The following is a 23,346-nucleotide window of genomic DNA, read 5'->3' on the forward strand; positions in this document are numbered from 1 at the left end:
CACTCTGGGAGACCGGCGGGGGGCAGGTGTCGCCGCGCGTGGGTGTCTGGCTGTCTGTGTGTCGGGGTGGGGGCTCCTGTGTTGTTCCAGGCGTGTGCTGGCTGGGGAGGAAGACCCTGGTGCCCCCTGAGTTTCCTCCCCGTCCCCTGCAGGCTGGGCCTGTGGAGCTTTGTGGGGAGCCTTGTTGGGGCGCAGGGGCAGGGGGCTGCCCGTGGTGGCTGCCGATGGGGAAGGGGGAATGGGTGTGGCAGAGCCGCCCTGTGTGACGCGTGTGTGGCGCGTGGATGTGTTGGTGACGAACCGGCGAGTGCTGAGGCGTAGCTGTGCCTGGGGAGGCCGGTGTCTGCTGCTCCCTGAGATGGGCATCCCCCGGGAAGCTGGCCCGGGCCAGTTGGACGGCTCCCATGGGGGTTTGGTTTGGGCCCCCCGGGAGCTGGCCTGGGGCTCTGGGCCTCCATAGCCATGTAGTCTGCTTTCCCTGGCGTCTGGGCGGCACCGTGGTGAGCACTGTGGCCAGCCCCCAGCCTGGGTGCACGTCTAAGCCCTCAGCAGCTGGGTCCGGCCGCCGGCCGCGGAGCGGGCATGCCTCGGAGGTGACTGAGCGCCTGAGGCGTAGCCCAGCCCGGCCGGCCTGCAGCCCGCGGCTGGTGGGCTGGCCAGGGCCACTTCTCTCCCGCGCAGGGCTGGGCTGGGCCAGGAGGCCAGGGGTTCCGGCTCAGAGACAGCCGTGCTGCGCTCTCCCGTGGCCGGCGGCTGCTGGGCCCTGCTGATGACATTCCCCCCCGAAGCCCTTCGTGGGGAGAGTGTGGCATTTGAGCCGTGACCAGGCTCGTGGTGACGGCGCAGCCCCAAGGTCCAGGGCCCCTGGGGCTGCACTAGAGGCCTGGGCGTACTGGCCTGCTCCAGTGCCGAATCCCGCGGACGGCAGCCGCCCTGTCTGCGTGCAGACCCCGGGCGGCCGCTCCGTGGCCTCACCGTGCTCGGTTCACCCCTTCGACGGCACAGAGGCCACGCGGCTGGCCCGAGTCCATCGTGAGTTCTGCAGCAGAGCAGGGAGGCGACCCCGGGCCTGTGCCCGTGACCCCCAGCAGAGCAGGGAGGCGACCCCGGGCCTGTGCCCGCGACCCCCAGCAGAGCAGGGAGGCGACCCCGGGCCTGTGCCCGCGACCCCCAGCAGAGCAGGGAGGCGACCCCGGGCCTGTGCCCGCGACCCCCAGCAGAGCAGGGAGGCGACCCCGGGCCTGTGCCCGTGACCCCCAGCAGAGCAGGGAGGCGACCCCGGGCCTGTGCCCGTGACCCCCAGCAGAGCAGGGAGGCGACCCCGGGCCTGTGCCCGTGACCCCCAGCAGAGCAGGGAGGCGACCCCGGGCCTGTGCCCGCGACCCCCAGCAGAGCAGGGAGGCGACCCCGGGCCTGTGCCCGCGACCCCCAGCAGAGCAGGGAGGCGACCCCGGGCCTGTGCCCGTGACCCCCAGCAGAGCAGGGAGGCGACCCCGGGCCTGTGCCCGTGACCCCCAGCAGAGCAGGGAGGCGACCCCGGGCCTGTGCCCGTGACCCCCAGCAGAGCAGGGAGGCGACCCCGGGCCTGTGCCCGTGACCCCCAGCAGAGCAGGGAGGCGACCCCGGGCCTGTGCCCGTGACCCCCAGCAGAGCAGGGAGGCGACCCCGGGCCTGTGCCCGTGACCCCCAGCAGAGCAGGGAGGCGACCCCGGGCCTGTGCCCGTGACCCCCAGCAGAGCAGGGAGGCGACCCCGGGCCTGTGCCCGTGACCCCCAGCAGAGCAGGGAGGCGACCCCGGGCCTGTGCCCGTGACCCCCAGCAGAGCAGGGAGGCGACCCCGGGCCTGTGCCCGTGACCCCCAGCAGAGCAGGGAGGCGACCCCGGGCCTGTGCCTGTGACCCCCAGCCTCCCCGCCTCCCCGTAAGTGTCAGTCTGGTTTCTGGAGGTTCCGAGGGAAACCTGAGCCGTGTGCTGAAGCACCGAGAGACAGGACTGTGCCGGCGGGATCCGGCAGCGTCCGTGGCTGGCCACCGGCCCGTCAGCACTGGGCGGGGTTTATTTTCATCGTGACTGGGGATGGTGCTGTTGTCTGCTCCGTGGCCCAGATGCGGAGGGCGGGACCCAGAGGGGCTGGGTGACTTCCCTGCCACCCCAGGCTGCTGCCCCTCCCTTGGGGCCCAGGTGCAGGGGGCTCAGCTGAACACCTTGCTTGTGCTGCTGTGTGTTCTCGGGGAAGGTGCTTGACCTTTCTGGTCCTCTGTTCGATCACCTGTCACCTGTAAGCAGCCCAAGTACAGAAGCCAGAGTCAGAAAGCTGGCCCAGCTGGGGGTGGCCCTGGCTGCACCCCCTCCCACAGGTGGGGCTTGGCCACTGCCCCCAAGAGGGGCTCTGGTGAGGAGCAGGGGGCCTCGGCAGTGCTGGGCGAGGCTGCTGAGGACTGGCCGGGAGTGAGGGCCTCGGATTGGCCCTCGTGGCTGACCCCCGCGGTGTGGGGCAGTGTGGGGAGCTCGGGGACTGTCGCCTGCCCTGCGTGCTGCCACCTGTGCCTCGGGACACGAAGGAAGGGAGGCTGCGCCGTGCCACTGGCCCGAGACCAAGTAGGCTGAGGCGGGGGCACCCCACTGCTCGCTGTGGCTGTGGGGGGGACCCCACTGCTCGCCGTGGCTGTTGGGGGGGACCCCAGTGCTCACTGTGGCTGTGAGGGGGACCCCACTGCTCGCCGTGGCTGTGAGGGGGGACCCCAGTGCTCGCCGTGGCTGTGAGGGGGACCCCAGTGCTCGCCATGGCTGTGAGGGGGGACCCCAGTGCTCGCCGTGGCTGTTGGGGGGACCCCAGTGCTCACTGTGGCTGTTGGGGGGGACCCCAGTGCTTACTGTGGCTGTGGGGGGGACCCCAGTGCTCACTGTGGCTGTTGGGGGGGACCCCAGTGCTCGCTGTGGCTGTGAGGGGGGACCCCAGTGCTCGCCATGGCTGTGGGGGGGCCCAGTTCTCACTGTGGCTGTGAGGGGGGAACCCCAGTTCTCACTGTGGCTGTGAGGGGGGCCCCAGTGCTCACTGTGGCTGTGGGGGGGACCCCAGTGCTCGCCATGGCTGTGGGGGGGACCCCAGTGCTCACTGTGGCTGTGGGGGGCACCCCACTGCTCACTGTGGCTGTGAGGGGGGACCCCAGTGCTCACTGTGGCTGTGGGGGGGGACCCCAGTGCTCGCCGTGGCTGTGGGGGGGACCCCAGTGCTCGCCGTGGCTGTGGGGGGGACCCCAGTGCTCACTGTGGCTGTGGGGGGGACCCCAGTGGTCACTGTGGCTGTGAGGGGGGACCCCAGTGCTCACTGTGGCTGTGAGGGGGGGACCCCAGTGCTCACTGTGGCTGTGAGGGGGGACCCCAGTGCTCACTGTGGCTGTGAGGGGGGGACCCCAGTGCTCACTGTGGCTGTGGGGGGGACCCCAGTACTCACTGTGGCTGTGGGGGGGACCCAGTGCTCGCCGTGGCTGTGGGGGGGACCCAGTGCTCGCCGTGGCTGTGAGGGGGGACCCCAGTGCTCGCCGTGGCTGTGAGGGGGGACCCCAGTGCTCGCCGTGGCTGTGAGGGGGGGGACCCCAGTGCTCACTGTGGCTGAGGTGGGAGGACAGCAGACAGAAGGGCCTGGGCAGGTGGCTCCTCTCTGTGCCTGGGGTCCCCCGTTATCAGTGGGCTGGGCTGGTGTGTGCTTGTGCCCTGCGGGGTGGAGCGAGTGGGCACCCCGGCCCTGACACAGGCACAGCCCCCACCTGTGGGCGGAGCCCAGGGCCCGGCCGCTCCAGTCCCATGCCAGGGCCTGCCGTGAGCCCCGCCCCTACTCTGTTCTGTCTGGTTTCCTGTTTGCCTGCCTGTGCGGTGGGCTCCTGAGCCCAGAGGGCTCGCCACCATCTTCCTCGTGTCCAGCGGGGGGCCACCTGCTCCGCCCTCGGCAGGTCTCTGCTGCCCAGAAGCCTACCCAGCAGCTGGGGTCAGGTGACCCTGGCTCCGGGGCCACCCACAGCTGTGTGGGGCAGGGGGCTGGGGAGGGCCGAGGCCGGGAGTGGGTGGTCCTTTTTCAATGTCTTTATCAGGGTGTGGTTCCCAGGTCCCAGCGGGGGACCCACCTGGCTGGCTTCCGGTCTGCTGTCCCCTGTGACAGCATTTTCCCCAGAGAAGGACCCAGACCCCCTGCCGGACTCTGGGTCCGGACTGCCATTCTTGGTCTGGATGTCACTGTCGGTGGAACGAGCTGTCCCAGGTGACCTTTTGCCGCTGAGCCACGATGGGTGGCAGAGCACGTGTGGCGGCTCTTCCAGCACCGGGCGACCCTGGAGCTCCTGTCTTGGGATCTATTTTTTTTTTAAGGATTTTATTTATTTATTTGAGAGGTAGAGTTGCCGACAGAGAGAGGGAGAGAGAGAGTTCTTCCTTCCACTGTTCACTCCTCAATGGCCATGAAGGCTGGAGCGCCCATCAGTCTGAAGCCAGGAGCCAGGAGCTTCCTCCAGGTCTCCCATGCGGGAGAAGGGACCCAAGTGCTTACACCATCTTCTGCAGCTTTCCCAGGCCACAGCAGAGAGCTGGATTGGAAGTGGAGCAGCCGGGACATGAACCAGGGCCCATATGGGATGCCGGCGCCTCAGGAGGAGGCTTAGCCAACTACGCCACAGCACCAGCCCCTGTCTTGGGATTGTGGCAGTCTCGCTACCTGCCTGGGGCCTGGGTGCCTCTGTCAGTTCAGCTGCCTTACCACTTGGCACACCCACTATGCACAGGGCACCACCTGAGCCCCACTGTGTGCAGGGCACCACCTGAGCCCCCACTGTGCGCGGGGCACCACCCGAGCCCCCACTGTGTGCAGGGCACCACCCGAGCCCCCACTGTGCACAGGGTACCACCAGAGCCCCCACTGTGCGCGGGGCACCACCAGAGCCCCCACTGTGTGCAGGGCACCACCTGAGCCCCCACTGTGCGCGGGGCACCACCAGAGCCCCCACTGTGCGCAGGGTACCACCCGAGCCCCCACTGTGCGCAGGGCACCACCAGAGCCCCCACTGTGCGCGGGGCACCACCCGAGCCCCCACTGTACGCGGGGCACCACCCGAGCCCCCACTGTGCGCGGGGCACCACCCGAGCCCCACTGTGCGCGGGGCACCACCCGAGCCCCACTGTGTGCGGGGCACCACCAGAGCCCCACTGTGTGCAGGGCACCACCCGGGCCCCACTGTGTGCAGGGCACCACCAGGCAGTCATTTTCCTGCTTACTATCTGTGTGAGCTGCACTCAGGCTGCCCCCTCCAGGAAGCCTTCCTGGCTTCCCACTCCTGCAGGGCTAGGGCCGCCTTGGCCCCCGCCCCGTGGGCTCTGAGGCCTGGAGTTGAGGACAGCCCCTGGCAAGTGCGTGAACGTGGCCGGCTGTGGAGAGGGGTGACGGGGCGGGCCCTGGGTGCCCATGGGGCGCCTCAGTCTGTCCCCAGCCCTGTTTCTGTCCCCCGGTTCCCCGTTGGCTGTCGCTGGGTTGGGGGAAGCCACCTCTTCAGCCCTCGTGTTCTGCAGGTCACAGGCCTGGTGGGTGCGCCCACAGCCCTCGCCCTGCCCCGGGGACACGCCGGGACTCTGTCTTTGACACGGTTTTTTAAGAGCAGCTTTCGCTTTGCAGGGAAACACAAAGCTCCTATGGGGCATCCTCCCCCACCCAGCGCGCTCCCCTCGGCGTGGACTCTGCTGTTATGGGTGCCTTGCTGTTAACCAAACCGCACTTTGTTCAGATCGCCCTGGACTGACCTAGCGTCCGTTTTCTGTCCTGACGTCCGTGGTCCCACAAGGACGTTTAGTCATCTCGCGTGTCTGCTGGGGCTCCTCAGGGTTCTCAGGTGTGTGTGTGTGTGTGTGTGTGTGTGTGTGTGTGTGTGTGTAAGGTCTGTATTTATTTGAAAGAGAGACAGAGGGAGGGAGGAAGAGACAGAGAGAGAGAGAGAGAGCTTCCAACTGCTGGTTGAGTCCTCAGATGTTTGCAGTGGGGACCGGTGCTGTGGCATAGCAGGTAAAGCCACCCCTTGCAGCGCCAGCATCCCATATGGGCGTCAGCTTGATTCCTGGCTGCTCCACTTCCAATCCGGCTCTCTGCTGTGGCCTGGGAAGGCAGTAGAAGATGGCCCAAGTGCTTGGGCCCCTGCACCCACGTGGGAGACCCAGAAGAAGCTCCTGGCTTCGGATCGGCTCAGCTCCGGCCATTGCAGCCTTTTGGGGAGTGAGCCAGGATGGAAGACCTCTCTTGTCCTCTACCTCTCTGTAACTCTGCCCTTAAAATAAATAATCTTTTTTAAAAGATGTTTGCAATGGTCAGGGCCAGGCGAGGCTGAAAGCAGGAGCTGGAACTCCATGTGGGTCTCCCACTGGGCAGGCCATCTTTTGCAGCTTTCCCAGGTGCAGTAGCAGGGAGCTTTCTCAGAGGTGGAGCAGCAGGGGACTCCATGGGATGCTGGCCTGGCAGGCCGCCGCTTAACCTGCTGCACCTCGAGGCCAGCCCTGTCCTCTGTGTTTTTGGAAGCATTTGAGAGGCAAAGACGTAGAAACAGACAGACACCCACTGATTCTGTCCCCAAAACTCCGCAGCAGGCAGGGCTGGGCTGGAGCCAGGCCTGACCCCTGGGAACTCTGTCCAGTCTCCCACACCGGGCCAGGGATCCATGCTGCCCTCCAGGGCTGGGTTAGCAGAAGCTGGGTGCCAGACTCTGCAGTTGGTTTTGGTGAGCCGGGCGGCTTGGATGAGGGCTGCTTGGGGGTTTTGCGGCCGCCCCTCTGTTGGGTCTGCTGTTTGGAGGTTGGTAGGGGCGAGGCCGTTCAGGGAGGAAGGCTGCAGAGCGGAGGGGCCCTTCTCGCCACCTCGTGGCACCTGCTGTCCACCTGTCTCCTCCCTTCCGGCTGTCCCCTGAGCGAGGAGTCTCCACGCCCAGCCTGGGAGTGGGCGCCAGCCCCGGCCCGCCGGCGTCCTGCTAAGGAGAGCGGTGTCAGAAGCCAAGAACCGGGTGCTCAGGGTGGCTGCTGGGCTGAGCTGCTCCTAGGCCTTCTCGGCGGGCAGAGCGAGTAACGTGGGAGAAATGGACCCACGTGTGCACGCACGCCGTGGCCACGGCTTCTGCACCTGCCGCAAGGGTCTGCTGGTTCCATTTGAGCAGCAGGAGCCCCCCCCCCCCCCGTACTTAGCAGCATGCGTGTCTGGTGGGACAGAAGTTGTCCTGGACGTACCCCTGGGAGCAGCGATGCTGGCGGGGGCGGGGGGGGGCTGATGCACTTGACACGGGCTGGGGCTGAGCGGAGGCCTCCGCTGGAAAGGTTCCGTGACCGGGAGGGAGAGGGAAGGAGGCAGAGACTCGGGGAACGGGGACTTCCCTGCTGCGCCCCGCCTGACCCCGGGACTGGGCTCTGCCGTGGCCTTGCCTTTGAAACGTGGAAGTGGGGCTGGCTCTGAATGCAGCCCTGCGGGGGCACAGCAGCCAGGCTGGTGGAGGGAGGCTGCGGAGCGCGGAGCGTCTGCGACGCGGAGCCAGGCCGCTCCGGCCCTCCTGCTCTGAACCTGCCGGGGCCGCCTTTGAAGCGCTCCGCTTGCCTTCCTGGCAAATGTCAGTCCTGCCGGCAGAGCTCGCGGAGGTCGGAGAGGGGACAGGGACTTGGGCTCTGGGTCTCGGCTCCTGGTGGCGTCCACCTCTGCGTCGGCAGTGCGTGTGCTGGGCGGGCTGGCGAGGTGGGCGTGCTGGGACACGGGGCTCCCTGTGCACTCCCGGTCTGCTGAGTGCTGAAGGCCCTGGGTGCTGAGCAGTTTTCCTGGTCCTGTGGGTGGAGGTCTCAGCAGGTCTGACCCCCCACAGCTGGGCCGAGCCCACAGCAGGGGCTTGAGGGTCTGGACAGCCCTGGGCTTGGGGTGCTGTTGTCCGCTGCAGGAGGTGTGTCCCCTGCTGGGAGTGAGGCTGAGGCCCAGGCCCACCTGCCCACCCACCACCCTGCTGAGCCCCTGGCCCCCCACCCTCGCCCCACCCCTCCCCGCCCCTGCCCCTGGCCTTGCTGGAGCATGTGGGCTCCTTCCTGTGCCTGTGGCCTGCTCGGTCAGAGGCAGGGGCGGGGCGACGCTGCTCTGGCTGCACAGCCTCGTGTGTTTGTGGGGTCCTGGCTTCTCCAGGGTGAGCCTGCCCCACCGCCAAGGGGGAGGGAGCTGAGGCCCTGCAGCCCAGGGGACCCTGGGGGTCCAGTACAGGGAGGTGTGCACCAGCCTTGGCCCATGGCGCGGAGAGCCTGCTATTTAAAACTCCGAGTCGCTAACCAGGCATACACAGGGCAGGCGTTTAGGATAGCGGCTAAGACGTTGGTTAAGACTGGGGCGCTTGGGTTTCAGTCCCAGCTCCATTCCCAATCTCAGCTTCCTGCTAACGCAGACCCTGGGGGCAGTGGTGATGGCTCAAATGTTTCCATTCCCGCCGCCGCCCAAGTGGGAGACCCAGATGGAGTTCCTGGCTCGAGGCTTCAGCCTGGCCCAGCCACTCCTGTTGAGGGAGTGACCCAGTAGCAGACGAGAACTCTTTCTGCTTCTCTCTCTGTCTCTCTACCACCTAAGAAATAGTAATAATAAAAACAAAAGCAGATGGGCATTTGGCCTGGTGGTTACGATGCCATTAGGGAAGCCCGCGTCCCATACAGGAGTGTCTGGGTTCAAGTTCCCGCCCCGCTCGGACTCCGGCTTCCTGCTCATGCGCACCCCGGGAGGCAGCAGGTGACGGCTAAGTAGCTGGCTCCCGGCCACCACCAAGGGAAAAGTGGATTGGGTTCCTGACTCCTGGCCTCAGCCTGGGCCAGCCTGGTGTTGCAGGCGTCTGGGGTGTGACCCAGTGAGTGGAGCTCTCTGTCTCTCTGTCTTTCATGTCAATATAAATGAGCAGCAGTTAAAAAGCAACACAGACGCACACACAAACCTTCCGTCACAGGACCCCGGCTCTGGAGGCCGCCGGCGCCGGGGTGTGCGTCTCCATGCTTCCTCTGTGCCGGTCACTCCTGTCCTGTCTAGGGCCCCTGGCCAGGAGGCGCCCCCAGCCAAGGGCAGAGCGTGCGCATCCCCCTGGGCTGTGGGTGAATCATCTCAAAAGTGAGGTGTGGGGTGGGGGCGGGGAGGCGCAGGTGCCTGGGAGCCTGGCAGTGCAGGGGGACGAGTCCCTTGTGTCTGTCGTCTTTCTCCCGCTGGGCCCAGAGGGGCCAGCTGGGGGTGACCCTGTGACGGTCAGCCTGCCTCCCAGCCCTGTGCCAGGCCGGCGGTCAGTCGTGTCCTGCCCTCGGGATCCTGCGGCGGCGTCTGCGCCCATCCCAGGTCAGGAAGAAAGGTGACATCAGCAGCCGCTGCCCCAGCAGGCAGGGGCCGTGTGAGTCACTCAGAAGTGTTTGTGAGCATCCGGGAGGGGTGTGGTGGTGGTGGTGGGGGGAGAGGCCCAGGGCCTGGCCCCAGCATCGAGCCTCAGGGAGGGGCCTTTGCTGGCAGCCACCACGGGTCCTCAGAGGCCCCACACCGGTGCCTTTGCCTGTGTCGGGCCCTGCAGCCTGTGTGCCTGGGAGGAAGTGAAAGATGAGCCAAGACCTGCAGCTCTGGGCTCCTGGGCGGGCCTGCCAGGACAGCCCATGGTGGTGGTGGGTGGGCGGGGCTGCCAGGACAGCCCATGGTAGTGGGCGGGGCTGCCAGGACAGCCCTCTTCGGGGAGGAGGGGGAGCTGCTGTCCTCACCTCCCAGCAGCCATCTGAGCCTCCTGTCTCATCTCCCGATTAGGGGTACCGGCCTGCGGGTGAGCAGACTAGGGCCTGGTCCAAAGGGTGCAGGTGGGTGGAGCCAGGAATGCGCGGGTCCAGGGGTCTAGGCAGGAAGTGAGTGGGGAGGGGCCCCTGCTGGGCTGGCCTGAGCTGTCCCAGTCTTTCGTGCTAGGCCTGCAGCACTGTGAATCTCACGTGGGCAGGCCCTACGGGGTCAGGCAGACAGCCCCCATCCGCTGCCAGGCAGGGTGCCCGGATGGAGGGGCCACCATCCTCATGCCCGCCCGGCCTCTCCACCTGCCCTGGCCGGCGAGAGCCTGTAGTCAGCAGGTCACTGAGCTGAGGTCATCATCTGTCCTATATCACCCAAGGGGTGGAAGCCTTTGGGCCTGGGAACCAGCAGCTGGCACCCCGGGGCCGGACGGGGCAGCCCTGGCCCCTCGGGCTGAGCGTGTGCTGTGTGCATGGGCGGAGCCGAGGGCAAAGCAGGCAACAGAAGGGGCGGCGGCCTGTGGTCACAGCCATTGCTAAGCTTTCGCAAGGCCCGCACCGATCCTGTGCGGGCAGCAGGTGCAGCCGCTGTGTTTGGATGGGAGCCTGGGACGGCGAGGTCAGTGGGCGCCTCTGTGGCCTGCCCACCTGCAGGGCCCAGGAGGAAGTGGGCGTCTGGGAGGGCCTTGTCACCGGGCCCACTGTGGGGGGGACACTGCGTGTGCAGATCCACGCTGTCCTGTGCCGTGACCGCCATGGGCGTTACTCCTCTAGCCCAGCCCTCCTCTGGTTGCTGGGCAAACCCCTGCCCCGTGTGCATGCCTGAGGACCCATCTGTATCGGCCCGGACCCGTCCCCCGACCACCTGGCACCCCGCCAGCTGCTCAGAGGCCCCGGTGAGCACCTGCTCTGCACCTCTCGGACCGGGCCTGAGCCCACAGCCGGCTCACCCGCCACAGCCCGTGGTGTGTGTGGATGAGGGAGACGCCCCTCACACTGACCTTCCTCCACTGCCTCGCCCCACTGGGGACCTGGTGAGGCTGGCGCAGAGAGCCGTGGGCAGTGACCCCGGAGGCGGAGAGCCCCGCCACGCCCAGGAGGGCGGAGCCCTGGTGCCTGCTCCGGCCGCCAGGACCCTGGAGTCCTCAGGGATTTCAGGGCTGCTCTGTGCTGCGTGTGAAAGCTGCGGTGTGGCGCTTTGGACCTGGAGTTTACGACAGCTAGCGAGGTGCAGGTGGGCAGCGTTGGTGGCGTCCCTCGGCCAGGCCTGGGCCCTGCCCCGGGCACTCTGCAGTTAGTGTGGCACAGGACGGTTGGAGAGAGTCACGCGGTGTTGGTGGACACTGGGCTCGGCCCTCCCCCGAGACTGGTGTGGCTGCCCCTCCCTCCCAGAACTGCAGGCGCACAGGGCGGGGCCTCCCCGCGTCACCGTGGCCCCTACCATTGGCGGAGGCCAGCAGGGCAGGTCTGAGGAGAGCCTGCGACGCCAGGCACCCGGGCGCACGTGCCAAGTCCACGGCCTGGCTCAGGAGCTTCGCCGGGGCCCGGGCCAGGTGGTGCTGCAGGTGGCAGCTGGCAGAATGAGAGCAAACTCCACTGCCGCCGCCCTGACTGGCTCAGCTGACAAATATGTATCCTCCCAGGTCAGATGGGCATGTATTTTTTTTTTTAATAACTGACTACTTCATTGTAGGATTAAACATTGCTGTACTGTGTGCACTGAGTCACAGCAAGTGGGCCCAGCGTGGCTGCCAGGTGCCGGCTCCTTGTCGAGAGCCGTGTGTGGTGTGTTCAGCCCGCGGCTGGCGAGGGCGCGCTCGCATCCGCGTGCACCTACAGCCGAGATGTCCCTGCAGACTCGGAACTGCGGGGCTCTGTGGTGGGGACGGGCCCTCTAGTTGGCTCTGAGACGCTGGCGTCAGGGCGGTTTCTTGGCTGGGACCCACACCCTGCACGTCAGGATGTGGCCGGCGTCACGGAGGGAACCCCTGGCTCCCTGCCTTGGCGCCACTTCCCCTGTGCAGATCGGTCCACCTGCTGCGTGGCTGTAAAGAACTCGCGCGACCCAGGGCCCCTGTGACCTATTTATCAAGTGTTTCAGAGTCGCTGCGTGAAGATTTTGTCCTAAATTCTGCATAATTAGCAGATAGAAATCCCACTCTGTGATTATTTTTTGTGCACCAGCGTAACCTAAACTAGAACTCTCTGCACGTGGATCTCCCCAAAAGCAGGCATTCGAACAAACAACGGAGGGCTGGTTTCGTCTGTGCCGCTGTGTTTGCCTCGGCAGCACAGGGGCCCTGCGTGCGATTGGCTTTGCCGGTGTTTTCTGCCCCACCCGTCTCACCTGCGCTCAGGTGGGGGGGACAGAAGCCCCGGGCAGCCCTGCGGGAGCCTGGGGGCGGATGATGTGGCGCTGGGCAGGTGAGGCCAGGCACAGCAAATAGGTCACCTGGGCCGCCAGCCTTGGTCCATATGGGCACGGGATGGCTCATGAGACAGCAGCGTGGGCCTGGCCACACCACCGTCCACCCCCGGCCAGGGCTGGGGCTCCAGCTGCCCGTGTCGTGTGTTCTCCACTCCTTGGTACCCCTTCCTCGGGCTGGGGTCTCGGCGTCTTGTCCACCACAGCCTCCTCCACCTGTCTGGCAGCCTCCTCCCCAGTCCTCTCTTGTAGGACTGGGTGGGGTGGGGGCGGGGGAAGGAACTCTCTAGGGCAGGGCAGGTATGAAAGCACATGGGTGTGAGGGACAGGTGTTGAGTGAGGGATGCCTGGGGTGGGTGGGGGAGGCCAGTGTCCAGAGGGGAACTGGAGAGGCGTGGGTGGCTCCCGGCCCAGTGGAGGGCGAGGAAGGAGCTTGGGGAAGGAGGCTGCGCCCCAGGTGGGGCAGGTGTCTCAGGAAGTGCCAGGTGCAGAGACGTCCAGGAGGAGAAGCCGGCGCGCTCTCAGGACACTTGGTCCTGGTGGGGGCAGGCGGTCTGGGCTGCAGATGGAGGCGGTGGGCTCCCTGGCCCCGGCAGAGGGGGCTTCAGAGTGGGCTTGGCGGCCGAGGTCTGTGGCCTGTGCGCTCAGGGCTGGCAGGGATGCACGCGTGTCTGGGGTTGCATCATTGGCTCCCACACGGGGTCTCCCGGGCCCCGGCCTGCAGTCTCGTGCCTTCCCTTACCTGGGACACCTCCCAGCTCACCCAGGGAGGCCGAGGGGGTTAGCGTTGGGGAAGGAGCGGGCGCCGTCCACGTTGGAAGTGCTGAGCCGGCCCAGAGGTGGGTTTGCTTCCTCGGAGTGGTGCCCTGTGCGTAGTTGGGATTCGCTGTGCGGAGTTTCACACCAGCACCATCAGGGCTGGTCCCAGGCTGCCTCCCAGACTGGCTGCTGCCTCTGCCTGGGCTGGCCGTGGGGACGCAGCCCAGCAGGGCCTTGTGCTGTGCTCCTCGGGAGCCTGTTGTGGTCTGGGGCCTGGCGTCCTGTCTGCTTCCGTCCCGTTTATGAGGCTGAGTGAGCAGTTTCCGCAGGTGCGTGGGTGGCCAGGAGCGCAGAGGCAGGCCATGTGGCACAGGACTCAGGAAACCTCGGCCACTGTCCCCTCTAGGGTGGACGCTGCTGCCTCCGTCCCAGGCTGTGGGCCGGTCAGCGGCTGGCAAGGGCTGGGGTGGTCTGTGCCTCTGCTTAGCTGGTCGGGTGGACAGGTTTTGTTTCCTTTTGGAGATGAGGCCCGAGAGGCAGCCATCACCCTGGTTCCTGTGTCATCACTGCTCAGGGCTCTGCTGGCTGCTGCGGGATCCTCTCCCCAGGGAGGCTTGGGAGCTTGGGAGCCGCCCACCCATCAACCTGCCCGTCTGGTTGAGCCAGGTCGGCAGCCCGCCCTCCCCGCCCTGGGGATCCACCGCTGACCCGGGCAGAGCGAGTGCATCCTTCGGCTGAGCTGGCCGCAGCCTGGCAGGCCCGCCCCGAGCAGGGCTGCTGGGGGCTCGGGTTTGCCGGAGCAGCGCGACCTTCCTGGGGAGAAGATGCGGGGGCTCCCCCGGGCGTGCGGGGATGAAGATGTGAGTGGCGTGCGCCAGTCCCAGGCGGACTTCGCCGCTGGTTCTCGCTCCTCTCTGGCGCACTCAAGTTTCAGGTGTTGTTCTGGCGTGGCTTTAATTAGGACAAGAAGTGCAGCTTGATTTGCCCGCGACTATTTTGGGGGCAAATTGACGTGCATGGTTGGGGTTTGGGGCTTGTTTTTTTACTGCGGTCTGCAGTATGCAGGCAGAATTTTTTTTTTTCTGGGTCCATGAGGTTTTCAATGGCAGGGTTTTGGGTGAAACTTTGATGGAAATTCTGGCAAGCAGTCTGGGGTCTCCTGCTGCGCTGCGGGGTGGGGTCGGGAGCTGTGGCTGCGGGCAGGACAGTGTGGGGGGAGAGCTGGGCGGAGTCCCGAGGCGCACCTCGGTTTTCCTGGCTGGAGGATTCTGACCCCGGAAGGCACGGGATGGTGTCAGGACTGGTCCCGGCCTGGAGCCCCTCCTGTGTCCGTCGGCCCATGCTGTCTGAGGCCTGCTCTCTGGTGCTTGGCTTGCTTGTGGTGACTGCCGGATCCAGGCTGGTCGATGGCTCTGGAAGTGGACTGAGGGGTGCGGGGGCCTGTGTGGGGGCAGGAGCCTGCTCTGAAGGCTGATGGGACAGGAGGGCGGGGCCCTGTGGTCGGGTGGTTGCTGCCGTGAGCTCCTGCAGGGGCAGATATACCTGATCCTAGAGCTGGAGCCTGCTGGGCCCTGGGGGCGCTGAGCGGGCTTCACCTGCTGCCTCCATCGGCAGGATGAGCCGGAGCAGGGGCCCAGGAGAGGTGCAGGGGAGGGGTGGACTGGAAACCCCAGCCCCTGCCTCACTCAGAGGCCTGGTGGGGAGGGTGTGGGGTGTGGGCTGGGCCAGGACATCTGGATTGCCCCCCCCCCCCCAGTACTTTGCATGCCCTGGAGGCCAGGCGGGACAGGGAGTAAGCCGAGGGTCGGATTGGGCCCGCCCCCCAGCATGCAGGATGTGGGGCTGGGCCCCTGGGTGCACAGGTGGGGGCAGCCTGGGTGTGGCCGAGGCCCAGTGGGATTGGGCCCGCCCCCCAGCATGCAGGGCTGGGCCCCTGGGTGCACAGGTTGGGGCAGCCTGGGTGTGGCCAAGGCCCAGTCAGATTGGGCCCGCCCCCCAGCATGCAGGGCTGGGCCCCTGGGTGCACAGGTGGGGGCAGCCTGGGTGTGGCCAAGGCCCAGTGGGATTGGACCCACCCCCCAGCATGCGGGGCTTGGCCCCTGGGTGCACAGGTGGGGGCAGCCTGGGTGTGGCCGAGGCCCAGCCCTCGCTCTCCGGCCACCTCGCAGGCGGCGTTGCCCTTTCAGACCTCGGTCGTGTTCTGGGGTGTCACTGGGTTTTCTGTTTTTGTTTTCGAGTGGGAAAACAGCCTGATTTCGTTCTGCGGAGTGGGCCGTGTCCAGGCTCAGGGTTTCTGGAACCGCTTTCTGGCGCCAGTGGCCTCAGTGGCCGTGCTCAGGGGCCGGCACTGGCCCTCGGGATGACGCCTCCCATCTGGGCGTCCCCGCAGCGAGGCCGGGTGCATGGCCGCGTTCTTGTCCGGTACCCGCGGGCTGTGATGCTCTCCCCACCTCCACGTCGGCCGCCGCGCCACGGTCACCCTGGGGTGGGGACACTGCCAGCCCCTGTTGCTTTTTAGGAGTTACAGTGACCAGGTGCAGAACTCCCAGCAGGTGCCGTTAGCGTGCTCGCTGTTCCCTGCACGGCGGTGGTGAGCGCATGGCCTAGCCCGTGCAGCCCCGCGTCCCACCATGGGAGCCCCCGCACGTGCACGTTTGGGGTCTCAGCTGCTGCCCCACGGGGACCCCTGTTCCTGAGAGACGCGCAGGCCATCCTGTGGGGACAGGGCGGTGAAGGGAGGGTCTCCCCTCACCTGCGGCCATAGGAGAGCTGTGTTCGGTGTGACTTCGCGAGGGTCGTGAGATGGAAGAGAGCTAGAGCCCCTCCCGAAGTGGCTGTGTGGGAAATGGGTGGTGTGGCGCCCTGCCGTGGCGTGAGACTTTGCCCCGAACCCTGGAGTTTGGCGCCAGTCTTACGTTAGCGGGACGAAGCACAAGCAAGGGTGATCCAATCAGAGCTCCCAGGTGGGCTTCTGGGGCGCGACTGGACTGGATTCGGTCATTAGGGCAGGGTAGACTCCTGGTGGCTTTGTAAGGAGAGGGACAGAAACGGGTGCCACCTCGGGACCCCAGAACCGAGAGCCAAAACCAGCCCCTCCTCTCCGCAGGGAGCCTTCTGTCATTACAAGGAGGAGAAACCGAGTCAGGTGGTTTTTTAAGGCCCTCCCTGGAGAGAACGCCCTGGCTTCCAACTGATGCCTGCAGCTGTCACCCTCGTCTTGCTTCGTCGAGGGTGTCCCCGAAGTCCCAGTATGAGGGGAGAGGGCCCCCCACGCTTCCCTAAGCAGATGGAGTGCAGGCTGCAGGGGTCCCCATCCTGTCTCCTGCCTCATCCGTGCCCAGACAGTCCCAGGGACTGGGGGAGGGGCCAGGGATGTGAGCCGGGTCCTTGGGCAGAACCACGGGGGGCTGCAGAACAGCAGGGCATGTGACGTCAAGGGCGGGGCCGGGTGCGCTGTGCCTGGAGTGTGAGACCCAGGCTGGCCCTGGGCGGGGGCCCCTGCTGCTGGGAGCCGCCGCCCCCCCTTGCCACACAGTGTTCGTGCCTCAGCTTTGTCGTCTGTCAAGGGGGTGGCGGTGATGTCCACCTGCTGGAGGTGTGAGCACGAGGCCCTCAGCCTGTGGCCACCGTTCTGCCGTCCTCGGCCGTGACGGTGGGTCAAGGCAGGGTGCACAGCTCGGGCCTGGCTCCTCCTCCCCGAGTTGGCCAGACGCGGGCCTCTTGCTGGCCCCCAGGCCGATGCCCAGTTTTCCTGGCCCCCCCGGCTCGGCCTGTGTGGTGGGAGGCCCAGCTGCTGCCTGGCAGAGGTGGTGCCAGGTCACAGTGTGAGGAGCCAGGGCCCTGGGCAGGTGCCATGGAGACAGAGGCCCCTGGGCTAGGGAGCAGCAGTGCGGTCAGGGTGGTGATGGCTGCGGCCTGCAGTCCAGGTGGCTGCCCGTGGACAGGAGGTGGTGTCCTGGCTCCTCCCGCCCCACACCTGCATCGTGGTTTTTGCCTGGACACGGCTCCACACTGGTGCCCAGCCTTGGCCTCCTGGAGCCTGGGTCATGGTGTGAGGTTGCTGGTGGGCTGGCCAGGGGGTGGACTGAGGGCCAGGGTCCAACTGAGAGGCCGAGCCAGTCCCCGTGTCCTGCTCGGGGTCGCTCCCAGACTGGCCTCGCCATGGAGCCCTTGCAGCCTCGGCGGCTCCCGAGGGCCGCGGTGGGGGTGACGTGTGCTCGCCGCTGGGCAGTGTTTGGGACGTTAGGACCCCGAAATGAGAAACAGTGTTTAAGTTACCGAGAGGGGCCGGCTGGAAACCCTTCACTCGGTAACTAATGTAGGTGGCGTGTTTTTACTTGAGCCCAGACGGCGAGGAGGCACTGGCGTTACGGCCGCGCTCTGCTGCGCCCGTTTCCTGAGGGCAGCTGGGGGCTCTGGGCCTGCAGGGCAGTGGGGAACGGGCAGACAGCACCCAGGATTGTGGCTCGAACAGTCCTCCTCCTCCTCCTCCCTGATTCATTGGTTATTTGGAAGGCAGAGATGGAAATCTCCCATCCGCTAGTTCACTCCAGATGAGCCTGGAACGGCACCATCTGGGTCTCCCCTGTGGGTGCAGGGCCCAAACACTTGGCCCACCCTCCGCTGCTTTCCCAGGCTCATTAGCAGGGAGCTGGATTGGAAGGGGAGCAGTCCTCTTCCAGGCCCGCTCTCTGCTGTGGCCCGGGAGTGCAGTGGAGGATGGCCCAAGTGCTTGGGCCCTGCACCCCATGGGAGACCGGGAGAAGCACCTGGCTCCTGGCTTCAGATCAGCGCGGTGTGCTGGCCGCAGCAGCCACTGGGGGGTGAACCAATGGAAAAGGAAGACCTTTCTCTGTCTCTCTCTCACTGTCCACTCTGCCTGTCAAAAAAAAAAAAAAAAAGTGGAGCAGCTGGGGCTGGAACCAGCGCCCACATGGATGCCAGGCTGCAGGTGGCGGCTTACCCCGCTACAGCACAGCGCTGGTTCCTGGAATAGTCTTGACCTCGTGGGTACCCAGAAAGGGCCTGGGGGACCCCAAAGGTTGCTGGGCCACATTTTGAGAACTGCGGATTGAGACACTAGGAGAGCTTGTGTGCGTGGTGACCTAGGTTTTTTTTTCTTTTCCCATTTTATTTAAATCCTCCTTATTTCTGTTATTTTAGAACTCAGTTGTAGAGTCTAATGAACTGTCAGTTCATGCATTGAGGATTGAGGATTCAGAACTCTGATGGCTCCAGCACTGGTGCCCGTCTCCGGGGCCACTGCGGGTGCAGCTGGCGCCCGTCCTGCCTGGCCTTCTCTCTGGGCAGCTCTGTCTTTGTCTCGCTGGCCCAAGGCTCCTCCCTCCCTCCTTGCCTCCCTCCCTTCCATTTATTTGAAAGACAGAGTAAGAGAGAGAGGTAGAGCTAGAGAGAGAGAGAGAGGTCTTCCTTCCTCTGGTTCACTCCCCAGTTGGCCGCAACAGCCAGAGCTGAGCTGATCCAAAGCCAGGAGCCAGGAGCTCCTTCTGGGTCTCCCAGGCGGGTGCAGGGGCCCAGGGACTTGGGCCATCCTCCACTGCTTTCCCAGGCCATAGCAGAGAGCTGGATGGGAAGAGGAGCAGCCGGGACTCAAACCGGTGCCCGTATGGGACATCGGCACCGCAGGTGGAGGATTAACCTACTGTGCCACAGCGCTGGCCCCGAGGCTTCATTCTAGCTGTGGGTAGCAGGGCCCGGGGTTCAGGTTGTGGGGCTCTGCTGTGGGGCTGTCCCCTGCTGTGGCCCTGGAGGCGGCGCCCAGCTGCAGTGATCGGCCCTTGCCCAGGGCTCATTTGCGTAGGTGAGGAGGGGCTGCTGGATTCACATCTGCCCTCCATGCCACTGTCAAGCAGGAGAGGCTGTGCCCGGCCCCATGCCAGCCCTCTCTGCCCGTCTGGGACCCCAGCTTCTCAGTGCGACTTTTTTTTGAACCTTTAATGAGAAATCAATACACTCCCAGGGTCAGGGACACTGTGTTATGTGTGGCATTGGATGTGTGTATGGGCGGTTGGGACCTACCCAGCTTACTGGCAAACCCAGCAAAGCCACACTGTCTCGTGAGGGACATGCCTTCGTCTCCTGGTCGCTCAGCGGCACATTGGGGGTCCCACCGTTGGTGGGGAACAGCAGTGCAGGCTCCAGGCACCGCTGGGCCCCCTGCAGCACACCCACCGGTACCAGCATGCGGCACCGTCTTCCTCAGGAACCCGTCCATCAGAGGCACCACCCACTGCATTTTGGGCGTCATTCAGAGCTGAGCGCCATTGGCTGATGTGGACCTCCTTGATGGAGGCGTGGGGGGAAGCCACACCCCCATCTCTCTCTGTCAATTGCCCCTTAGCTCATGGGCTGTTGACCAATGTTAGATCAAGTTAACCCTGTGCGTTTCCAAGATTATTCTTTCTTTTTGACCACCTGTGGGGTGTTTGCCACTGGGCAGCTTGTTTTGGCTGTCCTCCATCTTCTACTGGGCTTTCCGTCTTGCTCTGACCGGCTTGTCCAGAGCTGGCGGTGTGACACTCTGGGTTAGCATCTACATCCAAGCACGGGTTTGAACCCCGGGTGCTCCGATTCCAGTCCAGCTCCCTGCTAGTGCGCTCGGGAAGGCAGCAGAGGGTGCGCCTGCCACTCACGTGGGAGACCCAGGAGACGCTCGGAGCTCCTGGCTTCAGCCCGACCCCGCCCTGGCTGTTACAAACACTTGGGGAAGGAGTCAGCTGATGAAGATCTCTGTCTTTCTCTCCCTGTGTCGCTCCACCTCTCAAATAACAAATCTTCAAAAGAGAAACAGCTTTGTCCAGTCCCAGAGGCCCATGGCTGTGTTTTGCTTTCGTGAGTCTACGTTCAAACCTTCCGTGTGCTGTGACTTTGGGCAGGTGGGGGCTGTGGGGCCACCCTGTCTTCTTCCAGGCAGCTGCCCAGGCATTGGGGTGCCCAGGCGTTGGGGCGTAATTTCTCTTTGTCTTGTGTCAGGTGGCCTTGGCCACAGTGGGGTCTGGGTCGCTTCCTGTGCGTTGTCCCTGGTTCCTGGCACCACCCGCACACTGCGGATGACTGTGGCCCTGCTGTGTTTTGCGTGCGCTAGAGCCCGGTCTCCCTGCGACACTCTGGCTTCTCAGAACTTCCCAACTGGCTTGTCTGGCTTCCCCTAAAACCTTTGTTATTGCTTAGGGCAGTCGGTATTTTATTTTTAGAGATTTATTCATGTATTTGAAAGAGTTACAGAGAGAGGGAGATCTCTCATCTTGCTGGTTCGCTCCCTGAATGAGTGCAGCAGGCCAGGGCTGGGGCCAGGCTGCAGCCAGGAGCTTCCTGGGCCCAAGCACGTGGGCCACCATCTTCAGCTGCTTTCCCGGGTGCATCAGCAGGGAGCCGGATAGGAAGTGGAGCAGCCGGGACTCGAACCTGCACCCCTTTGGGATGGTAGCGTCACAGGCGGAGGCTCTACTCACTGCACCACAGCGCTGGCCCTGCAGTCATTGTCCTCGCTCCCTTACCTTGTGTGTCCACGCAGTAAGGCATCTACCATCCTGACCATTTCCAAGTGTCCAGTTGGCGGCCTTAGCACCCTGGCCCCCTCGTGTGACCCCGTGGGTCTCCACACTTCCTTATCTTGCATTTGGAGGCTCCGCCTAGCACTGGACATACGCCCCGCCCCTCCCCCCACCCCCACAGCGGCTGGCACTGGGTGTTGGCTACCTGCCTTTGGCTCCAGTGCCATCGCGCAGTGTTTGCTTCTCTGTGGTTGGTGTGTTTCTCGGAGCTGAGTCCTCCAGGTGTATCTGCGAGGAGGTGGGTGGCAGGGTTTCCCGCGTGAACCACACACTCTGCCCACTGTGGCCCCGTCAGCCTGCGTGTGGGTGCTGGGTGGTCCCTGCCTCCTGGTGGTCACGTGCATGTGGGAGTGTCTGCTTCGGTGCCCCAGCCGGACCACGTTGGGTCCTATGGTAACCCCGCCCTCCCTGGCCGTGGACTTGGGGGTCCACTCAGGGAACCTGCGGTGTGGCTGCAGCCCACGCCTCCCCTCCCAGCCCGGCTGCCCTGGTCCCTGCACGCCTGTGGGTGCTCCTTCTGCCCCGTGATGAACGTGCCGACCAGCGTCCTTACAAGGAGAGAGCCGTGGCCATGGAGGTGGACTCTCCCTGGTCCCTGTCTGCTTCCAGGCTCCATGCGTGGTTCTCCCTCGGGCCCCAGCCTGCAGGTCCTGAGACACGGGGCCGCCCACTCTCCGACCGTGAGCCGGATCAGCCTCCCTGCTTCCTAAGCTGCTGCTCCCACGTCTTCCACTTGACCTAACCCGGGCACTGAGGTACTCGTAGGCGGCCAGCAAGGAGGGCCCAGAACGCAGCTGCTGGTAATCTGGTGTGTGAGGGCCCGTGAGGCCTGGGCCACGCTCAGCAGGTACAGGTCCCAGTGAGGGGCAGCTGTGAGCAGATTACCGTGGGGCGGGGCGGGTGGATGGGCGCCCCTGCGGCTCCTGCCCTCGGCCCTCCCCACCCAGGTGAATCCTCGTCTCCACCGCCTGCCGCCCCTTCCCTCTGCCTTGGCTGTCGGCTCCTGGTGATGCTCCTGCTCCCCACATCCAAGTCCGACCCCACGGCGCAGCGGGTGCCCCTCCACCCCGCGTTCAGGTAGGACCAGGCACCTGCGGGGGCCTTGGCGCTCAGCGCCCTCCCCACGCACCCATGCCTCTCCCGCGCTGGGCGCCCCCCTGCAGCCGTGGCCGCCCTGGGCTCTGATGACCCTCAGCCTAGCACGTTCTCGGAGGCCAGGGCAGCACCCCTGGCCAGGAGGACCCTCCCTGGGTTCGTCCCCTCGGTGCCCCAGTCGGGCACACAGTAGGCGCTCACTGAAGCCTCCTCAGGAGGCTCATTGTCCCGGTAGTGCCAAAGGCCCCTCGCGGAAGGCTCTGGCCGCCCCTCCTCCCACCAGCCCCGGCTCCCATGGAAGCTGTGCTGAGTCACAAGGGAGCTTTGTGGTGCCGCCGCACCCTCAGTGTGGGCTCTGGAGTGGGGTGAGCCTTCAGCCTGCTGGGGCCGGCAGTGGTACCTGGGTGACAGGTGCCAGTGGCCTGGAGGGCTTGGGCTCTGTGTTTCGTTGGGGTCATTGGGTCTTGCATTGTTTTTTAAAGGTTTATTTTTGTGTGTGTATTTGAAAGGCAGAGTCACAGAGAGAGGAGGAGAGACTCCCCAGATGGCTGCAACAGCCGGTGCTGGGCCAGGCTGAAGCCAGGAGCCACACGCGGGTCTCCCATGTGGGTGCAGGGGCCCAAGCACTTGGGCCATCTTCCGCGGCTTTTCCCTAGGCCGTTAGCAGGGAGCTGGATGGGAACCAGCGCCCATACGGATGCCAGCGTTGCAGACGGAGGCCTAACCTGTGCCACGGCACCATGGGCCCCCAGTTTTGCAGCAAAGACACATGTGGGGGCCTTGGAGTGGCAGGAGCTGGGGACGGGACAGGAGCTGTCCCCGTGCTGTGTTGTCATACGCGGTGGGAAGGTTTCCTGGTTTTGTGCCTGGCAGCCCAGACTGGCCTTGTTAGTTTCCTGGGGCTTGGGCTGGGTGCCAACCGCAGCTGGGCCACGTTAACAAAACAGGTGTTGCTGGGAGGCGGCCGTGGCTCGCAGGCTGACTTGGCTCACCTGCACCGTTCAAGCTGCGTGGGTCCGCCCCGTGCTGGGTCTGCCCAGGACCGGGGTGACTCTGCCACCTACGTGGTTCTCCTGTTCGTTCAGCGCTAACCACGGGTGCCGCGTGGAGGGGTGCCTTCTCCTCCTGTGGCAGCCTGCGCCGCAGGGACTGGGGCCCCGGGTCTCCTGTGGGCTTCTCACAGCATCCCTGGTTTGTCACTGGAGAGTGAGGGGCACCTCCCTGGGCCCTGAGAGGTGGCCCAGCCCACTGCCGGGGGTCGACCAGGCTTCCTCAGAGCTGGCTCCCCTCCCGGCGGTCCTGGGGGCCGCCCCCTCCCTGCTGGCCTGCTTGCCTTGGGTGGGAGAGGAGATGGGGGGTGAGGAGTGTGTTGGCACGGATGTGAGATCCCCTCCCCCGGATGCTTCCGGCTCCAGGGGCTTTCAGACCCCGCAGTGGCCCGGGCCACGTGTGAGTGTGTGATACTCAGGCTGCCGAGCGTGGAACCCATGGGCTCAGCCAGGGACTCTCAGGCCCCTGGGATCTGCCCGATGGGCAGTGGGCCCACTGAGCCCGCTTGTCCTGCGGCAGGATGGGCAGCCCCGCCCACCTGTTCCCAAGGTGTTCTCCCTCAAGTTTTCCTGGTGCCGGCCGGCTCCCGGCAGTGGGGGTGGGGCTGCCCAGGGGCTGAGGGTCACCCAGGCCTCCTTTGCACCCAGCCTTCTGCAGCACAGGCTGGGGGCG

At 65.5% G+C, this 23,346-nt stretch overlaps 1 protein-coding gene across 5 annotated transcripts in view; it reads left to right on the top strand.

The window, feature by feature from the left end:
* The window catches only part of GRAMD4 (GRAM domain containing 4), a 71,786-nt gene that overhangs the window by 3,140 nt on the left and 45,300 nt on the right, over nucleotides 1–23,346 (top strand). Inside the window, exon 1 of one of the 5 annotated variants that reach the window (XM_070053057.1) lies at nucleotides 9,796–9,815. The exons of 3 other annotated variants lie outside the window; for them this stretch is intronic. Coding sequence is in view for 1 of the 2 variants with exons in the window: in XM_051828128.2 (XP_051684088.1) it covers nucleotides 13,808–13,815 (8 nt within the window). In the remaining variant the exon portion in view is untranslated. Of the gene's footprint in view, nucleotides 1–9,795; nucleotides 9,816–13,666; nucleotides 13,816–23,346 lie in introns of those variants that run through there. One more of the 5 variants, XM_051828128.2, reaches the window with a different exon arrangement.

Source organism: Oryctolagus cuniculus, chromosome 11 (assembly GCF_964237555.1).
Source record: "Oryctolagus cuniculus chromosome 11, mOryCun1.1, whole genome shotgun sequence".
Classification (NCBI taxonomy): Eukaryota; Metazoa; Chordata; class Mammalia; order Lagomorpha; family Leporidae; genus Oryctolagus; species Oryctolagus cuniculus.